Source organism: Podarcis filfolensis (genome assembly GCF_964270895.1).
Source record: "Podarcis filfolensis genome assembly, chromosome: 1".
In the NCBI taxonomy this organism is placed as follows: domain Eukaryota; kingdom Metazoa; phylum Chordata; class Lepidosauria; order Squamata; family Lacertidae; genus Podarcis; species Podarcis filfolensis.
Genome location: NC_139604.1, coordinates 55,413,893 through 55,426,751, shown reverse-complemented (window position 1 = coordinate 55,426,751; position 12,859 = coordinate 55,413,893). Strand labels below are relative to the sequence as shown.

Here is a 12,859-nt window from a genome sequence, read left to right as displayed (position 1 = left end):
GCCAACCTCCTCTCCAGCCTCTGCTTCAGCCTTGGAGACTGATCTACTCTCTGCCACAGCCTCTTCCTGCTCACCACACCCTGTTACCTCTTCTGCTTCCAACACCTCTTCCTCCTAGTCTTCTTCCTCTTCTCCCACTGACCACTTATTGTTGTCCCACCACCAGTTCCCTGGCTCTGAGCCTTCTTCCCTTGGGAGTTCCCCGGCTGGTGCCTCCCATCCCTCCTCTGCATCCTGCTGGTGCATGACATTTCCCCACAAAGCAGCGTGATTTCTTATTAAATAGGCCAATGTTATCTAATCTCCCTGCAAAAAACCCCAACTCACACACATTGATTGCTTGAGAAACAAGTTAGCTGGAAACACCCAAGTTGACAAGCTGACAACCTTCTTTTTGCACTTTATTATTTTTAATTTTTCTGCCTCCTTCCTCCTTTGTTTTGTATCACATCTCTGCCAGATAAAAAGCTCTGGAGAACTCAAAAGCTTGCCATGCTTTTGTGACATTATGGTTGGTCCCAGTATAAGTGTTGTCCAACTGTGGAAAAGAAGTGTTGTTTTTAATGACAAAAAAACGCTGTAGTTTTTCTCTCTTCAACACCCTTAGGCAGAAAGCTCCACTGTACTATTTAAATACTTAAACAGGAAATTGTCCAACATTTCGTTTGACTAAATAATGGGGAACCAATCCCCCTACTTATTTCAAAACATCTTGTACGTGCTGTAAGTATATTGAATATGTTAGGCAATACTAAGTTCCGTAGATAATGCAGAAGATTAGCCAGGCTTTTGAGGTCTAATAGTTTAACAATAGAGCCCAAAACAATTCTCCATCATCCGCTAACTTGAATTAGGCTGCTGAGATCAGGAAACCTTGGTGGTGGTAGGGGGAACAGGAATAGAATTGGGTGCAAACTTCAGTTATGGTACTGTACTGAAAATAATCCTCAGGCTAAGTTAGTGCTCAGAGGTGCCACGTTCTATAATTTTGTCCATCTTTCAGGAAACACCATTTTGCTGCTGGCTCTGGTTGGTGGACCTCAAGTTTCTAATGAAAAACAAGTTGATCCTTCAAACATAAAGTTTGCCTGCATCTGCCACAGATGATCAGAGAGGTGAAGCCTGTTCAGAAGTGCATTTAGGGCAGTGCAACTGGTTCCCCCACACAACTGACATAGTGAATTGAGCAGAACGGAAGGTGAGAAGCAGGTGTGTGTGTATTCTGGCATTGCTGAAATCTGAAAGGCCAAAATCCACTCCTGTGAGGCTTCAGGGAATTGGCTTCCTCCTCCCGTGGCAGTAGATAAGAAGATCAAAGAAAGGAACGTCTTACCGGTTAGAAACTTTAATAATGACAGTGGGAGAACAAAGAACACATCTCCTAGACATGGTGGTGTTCCCAATTAAGGATCCAATTCCTTACGTCTCTATTAATCTACATCACTCCTACGTCTTGTGAACTGAGCTTGTACCCTGTATGCTTTCTGTTCTGAGACTTTCTGAGCTCTTCTTGACCTTGGGCTGAGCAGAGGAATGCTGTCTGGAGACCATGAATCTGTTAACCCTCTCTTTTCCAGTGTTTCTCCTCCTAGTTGTTCCAGTATTTCCCAGCTTCTGCCTTCTGAACTATGTCCCTCTGCAAACCACTGTTCCAAATCTATACTATCCTCCTGCTTCTGGGAAGATTCAGGAGCGGGAGCAGGGGGAGGGGGTGGCTCCCACCATTCCTCCTCAGTGCAGCCCTCCTCAGCACAGTACCTGACAACCCCTGAGGCTGTTGTAAATTGACACAACTACAATGTTAAGAAGACCATTTGAGGGCTGACCCTAAGACTGCTATGGCGGCTACCTCGACTAAGTGGATTAAAGGATCTCAAACAGTAGGAAAGCTCTGCTGCTACTCAAGGGAAATAGAAGCATCATAACTGGTGGTTCCTCTTGTGAGATGTAGCAGGCACTATCGGAAACAAGTGCTGGGCTATGAATAAGATACTGCCTGTGGTTTGTGGTGACTCATCTCCCTCAGCTTCCTTTGAAAAATGCAATCAGCAATAAAATATGTACTCTGGGGCTGGGGAAGATCTCTTGCATTGTTTTCCTATTAACCAAATGAGCCCTTCTTTGTTTTGTTAAATGCCGTAAAAAGAAAACAAGCAACTGTATATACAAATTCACCCCAGTGGATAGAACGTGTGGAAGGTGGAAAGATCTCTCACATATGTCTCTGACCTGATATTGCTATTGCAATGGTATGTGCACACCCACCCCCTGTCATTTCAGCTGCACTCAGGGAAACTGTGTGATAGATGTCACATAACCACAGCAGTGCTTGCAGCAAGGAAATGCAATGTTAAGCAATTTCAGAGAAAGTTCTGTTCCTATCTGCAGGGCCAGTTTTTTTTATTTTTATTATTATTTGAGAAGGATGCTCAGCTTGGAGACTCTCCTGAAAACATCTCCTCTTTAAATGAATTTTATTTATTTCCTTAGATTTATATCATCCTCATCATTTGTTTTATTTAATATACCACTTTTTGGCCCCAAAGTCCCCAAAGTGGTGGACAGATTACTACAATAGACAAATGCAATTATTTTTATGTACAAAGATACATAAAAATCAAGGGAAATATACAATATCTCCTGCCTGCCTTCAAACATGGAACATTTATAACCTTTGACAAAAGCATTATCAAAGCCCCATAAATTTTTCTGGGATCTCTTGGGTGGATGATCTCCCATTTCTTGTTGGGGGGTACGTTCCAGGCAGTGGGATGTGGTTCACCAATGCTCCAAGAAACTGGTGCAATGGAATTGGGGTTACTTCAACAACAGAGTCCTTTGGTCCTGGAAGTCATGGACATAGCCAGGATTTGGTTAGGGGCGGGGGCTTTTTTTAGGGGATCCAGAAAAGTTGTTGAGCTACACCAGGCATAGGCAAAACTCAGCCCTCCAGATGTTTTGGGACCACAACTCCCATCATCCCTGACCACTCGTCCTGTTAGCTAGGGATGGTGGGAGTTGTAGTCCCAAAACATCTGGAGGGCCGAGTTTGCCTATGCCTGAGCTATGCCCATGCTGGAAGTGGAATCAAAATGCAGGTTGTTGAGCATTGCTCTTTCCCATGATTTTCCCCTATCTTTCTTTTAACGTTTTTCCACTCAAAAAAACTCAGTTTGCAAAAGGTATGCAGATTCTGGTTGGTGGTTGCAGGTTTAGAAATCTTAGTTGTTTATTTCCCTCTGACTTTTAAATTTATTTTTCACCTGTGCCTAAAGATAGTGTGGCTTCGTGCAAGGTTTACTCCTTTTATTTCCACCTTGAAACTATAGACCGATCCATCATAAATTATTCCAATATGCCATGGTAGCAGCTAGGGTTCTTGTAGCCCAAAAATGGAAGTCATTGGAGATCCCAACAGTTATGGAATGGCAGGCTATTTTTTTTGAATATACGGACATATAAAATCCGACACCAAAAAGGGGCAAAGTTTGTAGAAGAATGGGGTAAATTTGTAACATATATAGGAATTAACTGTAGAAGTTTAAGAACTACAGCAGGGTTAATATAATTCTTGTGATGCGTATAGAAATGTAGAAGAAACTGTAAGAGATGTATATTAAGAAAACCGCAACTGGGAAGGAAGGAAGTCAAGGCGTGATTTTATGCAATGTAAATGAGATAACACTAAGAATGATTGTAAAGACTGTTTTATTTTGTTTTTTGGGGAAAAGTCAATAAAAAGCATTTTTAAAAAAACAACTATAGACCGATCCACACCATACATTTAAAGTACATCCAACACACATTTAAATCACTTGACTTTCCCCAAAGAATCATGGGAACTGTAATTTGTTGAGTGTGCTGGAAATTATAGCTCTGTGAGGGGATTTAAATGTGAGTTTGTTGTGCTTTAGATGTATCTTGTGGATCCGACATTATAATACCAATGGAACAGCACAGGAACATATACTGAGGAAATTTCTTACTATTTATAGGCAACCTCTAGTGGTGAACAGATGGCTGGGAAATGTAGTTCATTGTTATCATTCTTTTACGGTGATACCATTATCTCTATCCCTATTCCCACTCCACTTCCAGATGTTGATTCCTTATATGTATTGTGCTGAATCTATAAGATGCACTTTTTGTGGCATGATTATGGGGAAAGTGCAAAGATAATGTAGTTTTTAGCTTCCCAAATTTCCTGCTATCTATATATTGTTGGGGGATAGAGCACGCTAAAAAATATTCAAGGTGGTGTCATTGTCAGCAGGGAAGTTTACAAGCATTAGGTCTACTACAAAAAACTGGTCAATTAGTCATTGAATACCTTGGCTGGGATCAGTCCAAAGTTTGTGACAGTTAGATATTGCCTCCATAGTGGATAAGTACTGTTTGGGACAGGAAGACTGTAATGAGCTTATCATAAGTTCATTGACCTTTGGGGTTTGTTTGATAAATATATTTGTAACAGAAATTATGAAGAAGTGGGTGATGTTCCCTCTAAACAAAAATCAACAGATATCTGACAACTCTATTGGGGATAATTTGCTTCTTCTGGAAAAAAGCTAAGTGATACCCTGTCTGGAGGATTAGGTGGTGGCAATGCATGGATGGTTGATGTTGCTTTGATTCTGTTGATATTTCAGTGGTGGGAGAAGGTCTCTGTATATCTTTCCACCCTAGCAAATAAACCAGAATACCCTAAGATCCATTGCTATACTGCATAAGAAATGGTGACAGAGTTGAGTGGGGTGAAAATAACGTTGGACACTTGCTTGCTGATACTCGCCTTCCTTTTTGGGAACCAATATCTCAGCAAAAGGAGATCGCCAGAAGGAGCACTCACTTTTGACTGTCATCCTGTGAGTCTGAAGAAACTTAGCAAGGTAAGAAGAGCCCCTTGCAGGCATAGCCAGTTACAAAGCCAGTTGTTTCCATGTTATTCTTAAACGGGTTACATGCAATCAATCAAATCATGCCTAATCCACTTCTTATCCTTTGCTAAAGGGATGGGAGCCAGTGACCCTCCAGATATTGTTAGACTTCAACTTCCCTCAGCCCCAACCAGCATGCAGTCAACAATATCTAAAGAGCCACAGGACAGAACACGCTTGACAGAACACTCATGAAAAATCATTTACTCAATTGTGCAATGGATAGGGAGGATGCTGGGGATAAAAGGCTATCCATTATCTTCATGCCCGGCTTGTGAGCTCTCCAAGGTATCTGGTTGGTTACTGTTGGAAACTGAATGTTGGGCCAAATGGACTTTTTCTGGAACCAGAAAGGCAAGTGTTTTTGCACACAATGGTCCTCTCTCTCACTATGCTGATACTCACTGATTGTTCCTGTGGACTGAAAAGTTGGGGGGGGGGGGTTGTACTGCAATTGAGCATGCTTGCTAATGCAGCTTTGCATTAGTGCTGCAGATCTCAGTGAAGTACTACGTATTTATTAATAACATTTTATCAGCATGCAAGGTTCTGTCTCCCTCTCCATTTTACTCTCGCAACAATCTTGTGGAAATCCTTTATGTTCTGTGGGTGGAGAGCTGCATCTGGATTCATGTTGTCCCTGTTTAAAGTGCATTAATTTTATTTATTTATGTTTATTCCATAATTCGTCTGAAGAGATAATATACCTCCTCCCTCTCCCTCTCCCAATGTCATCTAGTAACCTTCATGGCCTGGTAGCGATTTGAACCTAGGTCTAAGGGATTATCCACACTTAGCTTTTGCCCCACTTTTCCCAAGCAGAGGTCTGTGATATAACCCTCAGTGCCTGAGCATTTGGGGGGGGGGCTTTCTTCCCCACAAAAACCCACTCTTTAAAGCTGAATTGGAGCAAACTCAATTTGCATTTTCTGCAGATTGATATTTGCTCCGATTGAGCTTTAAAGAATGGCTTTTTACAGGGTAAGTCCAGAGCAAAAAAAAGGGGGGGGGTGCTCAGACACAGAGTTTAAATCATGGACTGTACCTGGAAAGAGTGGAGGAAAGGTAAGTGTGGATATAAGCCCTAAATTTACTCTCCAGTCCCCTACACTGCACTGACTCTCACTACTAAAGAGGTGAAATATGCAGCCTCTAAAAGCTCTGGCCAAATGGATGAGGGAACTGCAGTCAACAGAAGAGAAACTTAGCAAAACAATGTCCTGAGGGGGCAGCTGTCAGTGTGTTGCAGGAAAAACTGCAGGGAATCTTGTGGTACCATTAAGAATAAAGCATTTTTAATGGCATAGGCTATCCTGGACTCAGGAAAACACTTGATGCATCTGATGCAGTGGGCCATACTCCACAAAAACTTATGCCAGAAGAGTCTTTTTAAAAACACAACAGCACTTGTTAGTTTTACAACCAAAGCAAGCCAGAATGGGCAAAAGGTTTCTTTAGGTGCCTCTTCCACAAATGCCGACTCTCCTTTAATCTATGTTGTATCCATTTTGCCCTAGCTATTGAAACTGGGGCCTCTTCCTCTTGTGTCTGTGAGCACACATCTAACTGATTTATTAAAGTAAAAAAGATAAACAGCAGCACAATATTTTACCACTCTGCACACTCAGGCCGAGTGTATATCTCCCAGTCTTATACCTGACAGTGAGTGAAGATCTGAAGAGCTGAAGTGCTTTGAGAGAGGCTTTCAGTTCTCAGTGTCCACACATTTCCTTTGTGCCATTGTTGAATCTGGTCAAACAGACTTGGCAAGTTTTTGAAACCTGCTTGCCTGAGGTAAAAGCTGGATAAGTGTATATGTATATGAGCAGTAATTCCTCTTTTGTTCCACCTTCAACTTTATGAAAACAGGGGACCCAATATTTTCACAACTGAAGCATTAAGGGCAGACCAGCAGTGAGAGATACTCTTTAAAAAGCAGCAACACGAGGGGGACGAGCCCTGCCGGATTGGACCAAAGGGATAATTCATCATCCTGCTTCCCACAGTGGCCAATCACCTATTTACTTAGGGGCAAAGTGTAGGTTGCCCTTTCGCGCTCACCACTTTTCCGTTTCCAGTCACTCTCCCTGGCCTAGCTGCTCTCCCCCAACCCCACCAATATCAATTATGCTGGACCGGCAGCAGACTCTTAATTCAACACCAGCAAAGGAACAGTGTCTGTCACTGCACCTGAGGCCAACAGGCTATTTTATGTGGCACAGGACAGGCAGTGAGGCGTGCACAGCTTGTTAAGTATAATTGTTTAAGGGGACGCGGGTGGCGCTGTGGTCTAAACCACTGAGCCTCTTGGGCTTGCCAGTCAGAAGGTTGGCGATTCGAATCCCCACAATGGGGTGAGCTCCCGTTGCTCTGTCCCAGCTTCTGCCAGCCTTGCAGTTTGAAAGCACACCAGTGCAAGTAAATAAATAGGTACTGCTGCACCGGAAAGGTAAACGGCGTTTCCATGCATTCTGGCTTCCATCACGGTGTCCTGTTGCTCCAGAAGCGGTTTAGTCATGCTGGCCACATGACCCAGAAAGCTGTTTGTGGACAAACGCCGGCTCCCTTGGCCTGAAAGCGATATGAGCGCCACACCCCATAGTCGCCTTTGACTGGACTTTAATGTCCACGGGTCCTTTACCTTTAGCTTTTTACCTTTACCTAATTGTTTAATGTATATTGAAATGGGAAATAAATATATAATGTGCCAGTATTGTATATGGAGTTTCATGACTGAAAATTTCCATTGAAAAGAGCTTACCGGATTAATCATTAATGGGACTGTATCTTTGTAGCTCATTCACAAGGTTTTTAGCTCACAGTCACATGAAAGAGATAGTATTACAGGTCTATGCAAATGCTAATCTGCAAGGCAACCATGTTGGGTGTGTGTTTTTTGTTTGAGGCTGAGGAAGAGAATGCACGTGTTAATCTCTGTGTTGAGCACAAAGCCTGAGGCTAAAAGAGGCTGCAATGGAGAAGAGACTGGGTTTTGATTTTAGCTCTGAATACAATATATTTGTAATCTAAATTATTATGCCTTATGCTGGGAAGTTATTCTACTAGGTGAATGTAACTTTATTTGTTTTAAGCTGTTTGGAGTTAAATTCTGTAAGTAAAGCTTTTGAACAGATTAGAAACTTGCATGCTTTTTTTCAATAAATATTTTATAATTATTAGTAATATTTCATAATGATTCACGGACATTTGCATGGGAGGTATTGTATGGGATCTAAAACCAATTCAGTCTGTATTCATGTGGTATTTACATGGTAAATTAGATGCATAGGAGTGAAAAGTCTGAGGCTGATAATCAAGATTCCAGGTATTTGAATCCCACATGCTCCAGTGAGATAACTATGAATTATGTATTAATATTTAACCTGCTGTTTCTTTTGTACAGTGACTGATGAGATGTACTTGGCACTTGCAAACCAGAGCAACCAATCCATTGCCTATGAGTTTATCTTCCGGGCATTCTCCACCATTCCTGAGATCCAGGCTCTCCTCTTCACGTTCTTCCTTCTGCTCTACCTCACCATCCTCTTTGGCAATGTCTCCATCATCTGGGTGGCCTGCACAGATCATTCCCTACGCGTCCCCATGTATTTCTTCCTGGGCAACCTCTCTTTTCTGGAGATCTGTTACACCACTGTAACAGTGCCTCAACTGCTGTCCAGCATCTTAGATGCCCACAGACCAATCCCAGTTGCAAGCTGCGGCATACAGATGTTCTTCTTTGTAGCACTCGGCAGCACAGACTGTTTCCTGCTGGCTGTCATGGCATATGACCGTTATGTTGCCATTTGCCACCCACTTCGCTACAGCCTCATCATGACCTGGCAGGTATGCACATGGCTCGTGACTGGCTCACTGATCCTTGCACTTGTGTTGTCATTGGAGCTGACTGTGTTGATCTTCACCTTGCCTTTCTGTGGCCACCAACCTGAAATCAACCATTTCCTGTGTGACGTGCCACCTGTGTTGCGCCTGGCATGTGCCGACACCCGTGTGCACCAGACTGTGCTGTACAGTGTTGGTGTCATGGTCCTAACTATTCCCTTCATTCTAATATGCATCTCCTACATCTACATTGTGACTGCCATCTTGCGGATCCGCTCAACAACTGGGCGGCAACAGGCCTTCTCCACCTGCTCCTCCCACTTGACAGTGGTGATCATCCAGTATGGGTGCTGCAGCCTTGTCTACCTGCGTCCCAAGACAGATTCATCAGAGGATGACGACCGCCATCTTGCTCTCATATACACTTTTGTCACTCCACTGCTAAACCCCCTCATCTACAGCCTGAGGAACAAGGATGTCAAGCAGGCTCTAAAGAAGGCCATGGTGGGAACTAATGACTCTCAGGTCTGATTCCTATTCATATGGGAAACCCAGTACCAAACATTCCATAGAACCATCTACCATGTCTAAGAAACAGGAGGCAGAATGAGGTTATGCAACAAAGGGAAAACAAGCTAGGTCCCAACTAAAGAAGAATGGCAACTTAAGCTGATGGAATATGCGCAGCTTGTGGACTTAACCTATAGAATAAGAGAACAAGAAGAACATACGTTCAGAGTGTACACTTGAAAACATTGGCAGCATTGAGATAAATTCAACAGTGTAAATAAGTTTTGCTGGGTGTAATAATGGAAGACTGAATGGTTTAGTTTGTGTAAAATATGCAGGGATTTATGATATGCAAAATGAACAATGGAAAGAGAAGAAGGGAAGTTTAAATGAGTATTCTAAATAATAAAACAGAAAATTTAATAAAAATTATAGATAGATAGATGATAGATAGAGATAGATAGATGATAGATGATGATATATGATAGGTAGATAGATAGATAGATGATAGATAGATAGATGATGGATAGATAGATAGATAATTACTGCTCCTAGCTGTTCTTACACAATAAATAAGATGAGCAAATTCAGTACAAAGGGTCATTTGGAAAGGAATTGAAATTAAAATTGCCCAGATCAATATACAGCATTGAGAATGCTCTGTACAGTTCTGGTCACTTCACCTCAAATAATATTGTAGAGTTGGAAAATGTTCTGAAATGGGCGACCAAAATGATAATGGAGGTGGAATAACTCCCCTCTGAGGAAAGGTCACAGCATTTGCAGCCTTTCATTTCAGAGTGAGACCTTGTCAGCAAAGAACACTTGTGCTCTGAAATCTTCACCGGTTGCCAATTTGCTCCCGGGCCAAATTCAAGGTGTTACTATTCGTATATAAAGCCCTGAAGAACTTGGGACCAGTTTACCTGCAAGATTGGCTTACCCCATATATGCCCACCCAACCTCTCCAATCTGCAGAACTGGCACTGTTACAGGTGCTGTGTGGTATTTGTTCCACATTGGTAAGAAATCAATCTTTCAACATGGCATCACCAACACGCTGGAAATCCCTGCCTATTAACATTAGACTGGCTCCATCACTATACTCTTTTCAGCACCTGCTGAAAATATTTTGGTTTAGATAAGCCTACTCAGATATGTAGAAATTTGATGTGTCTTTTAATGTTTTTAGTTTATCGCTGATTTAATCTTTTGAATGTTTTAAAGTTTTCCCTTATCTGTTTTTATCAACAATCTTATTCTTTTATTCTTTTTGAGCTTTGAGATTTTCTATGATATGTATACATTTTATGAAATAAAAAAATTAAAAAGAGAAATAACTGTTCCATTAATTATGGAATACCTTGCCTGAGATCTGTCCAAAGTTTGCGACAATTAGCTATTACCTCCATTGTGGGGAAAGTTGGGACAGAAAGGTTGTAATGAGCTTATCATATGTTATTGGCCTTCGGGAGTTTATTTGTTTGTTTAATATACTTCCAACTGTAGGATTCTGAAGTGGAGGCTGATGTTCTCCTAAAACAATGAACAAAAAATATCAGGCAACCCTACTGGGGATAATTCACTTCTTTCAGAGAAAAATAAATAGTACCCTAATTGACTTGAGAATTAGATAATGGCAGGACATGGAAGAGGGTGCTGCTTTGATTCCACTGTAATTTCAGTGAAGGCAGAAGGTTTAAACACCTCTTCCCACCCTAGCACACAAATCAGATTCATACTAAGTACCATTGCTATTCTGGATTTAAAAATGGACAAAGCTGAGTGGGGCAAAAATAATACTGTCCCTCCCGCACACTAATATTTAATGGGACTGCACTTAACTCATTCCTGTTTGGTACCAAAATCCCAAGAAAGGACATTGCAAGCAGGTGCACCGCATTGACTTTTGACTGTGGTTGTGTGAGTCCGAAGAAACCTAACCAGGTAAGAAGAGATTATGTTACAGATATAGTCAGTAACAGACAGGTTCTTTCCATGTTGGTCTCAAAGTCAGATTCATGGCTGAACAAGGGTTTGAACCCAGTTTTGAGCCCACCATCCCATCTGGTTTTCACTACAGGAGAGATGGACTATGCAGCCTCCAAAGCTCTGAGGATTGGAAAATAGAAAGCTGCAGTTGAGAGATGAGGAACCTCCCTCTTGTTCAAAACTGTGTTAGTATGTCATGGGGGGGGGGACAAAGAGTTTTTCGGCACCTTAAAGAATAATAAATTTATTATAAGTTTTGTGGACTCAGGATAACATGGGATGTCTCTGATGAAGTGGTCTGTACTCCATGGAAGCTTATGTCATGATACCTTTGTTACTCTTCAGAGTACCACAAGACTGCTTTTGTCACTTTTTAAAAAGCACAATAGCACTTGTCGAGTTTTCTGCAGATAGACGTTTGTTCTGATTCAGCAAAGCGGGTTTTCCCGGGGAAAGTGACAGGACAAAAAAACCCCAACATTTTCTCAGACCTGTGCCTAGAATTCACAGGACAAATGGACATCACAGAACAAAGGTAAGAGTGGATGAGCCTTAAGTCCACTCTCTCCAGACCAATCACAATTATATCACACTCGTCCCCCCACCAAAAACCCCCACATTTTTTGCAAATTACATTTTTTTTGCCCAGATACCGCAGTAGTAGCAGGATGCCTATATAAAATGAACAGCTCGTGCTGCTGGGGAAATCGTCTGACTATGAGAAAACACTGAGCAAAACTCTTCGCTTGTGAGACTAAGGGGAGACTGCTGGCTGCCCTGATTTCTCCCTGTGGTTCTCACTCGTGGGCTTGTGTAGTGGGACCAATGCAATGGGTTGCTGCCAGGACTGGGTAAGGCTGCTCATCCATGATAAAGGAAGGCTGGCCACTTCAGTAATGCCAGCAGGGGCTGGGGGTCCTGGTCGCTACTGGGTGTGTGGAGATGTCTATTGACCTGAGTTTGGTTGGCAGTGGGGTCACCGCAGTGTGGGACCTGTGCACAAATTAGTTATCAAGATAGGAAGACGATGAAAGGAAATGCAACATGAACACAGGTCTTGATGTAACTCTACTACATTATTGACTATATTATTACATTCAGCTTTAGGGTCTCAATTCCTGCTTATAAAACAAAGTAGGGTTTACAGGTGATTACTACACCGCTAACAACAGCAATTCAGTGTATTATACAAAAATGGAAAAATAAAAATCCCCCTGCCATAACCGACTGGTTAGGGCAAAACTGGCAAACTATCTTAATGATTAAACTTACATAAAAGGGAAATACAACCCCTCCTGGTGGTACAGCAATAAAACTGCCAGGATATTTGCTAAGCTAAGCAGGGTCCAGTGTGGTTTCAAATTGAGAACACTTTAATTTATAATATGGAAATTTAATTCAGCGTGTGGCCCATAGATTCTGTGTTGTAGCCCTCTTGGCCTGAGAGGTTGGACAGCCCTGAGGTAAATGGTGATATTTTCCCTCTTAATTTATTCACAGTACTATAGAGGGTTTGTTTTTTTTTTGCTATTTTGTCTCTCTCCCCAATCACATGTCATGTTCTTTCTTTCTTCCTT

The 12,859-nt window shown here is 42.0% G+C and overlaps 1 protein-coding gene and 1 long non-coding RNA gene across 4 annotated transcripts in view; both read left to right on the top strand.

The window, feature by feature from the left end:
* Positions 1-12,859, top strand: part of LOC310746160 — a 223,564-nt gene that overhangs the window by 78,199 nt on the left and 132,506 nt on the right. The window lies entirely within an intron of this gene.
* On the top strand, positions 4,694-9,660 carry LOC310769377 (olfactory receptor 10Q1-like). Of its 3 annotated transcripts, none has more exons than XM_083628669.1 (2): positions 4,694-4,889; positions 8,341-9,660. In XM_083628669.1, exon 2 carries the CDS (start codon positions 8,352-8,354, stop codon positions 9,309-9,311), a length of 960 nt encoding a protein of 319 aa, XP_083484795.1. In that variant the 5' UTR covers positions 4,694-4,889; positions 8,341-8,351; the 3' UTR covers positions 9,312-9,660. The 3 variants fall into 3 exon arrangements, with proteins under 3 accessions (XP_083484795.1, XP_083484796.1, XP_083484797.1); XM_083628670.1 differs by lacking the exon at positions 4,694-4,889 and adding an exon at positions 7,974-8,003; XM_083628671.1 differs by lacking the exon at positions 4,694-4,889 and adding an exon at positions 8,006-8,048.

Excerpts from the sequence above, each read along its gene's own strand:
- LOC310769377 (XM_083628669.1), top strand. The coding sequence starts at position 8,352 with ATGTACTTGGCACTTGCAAACCAGAGCAACCAATCCATTGCCTATGAG.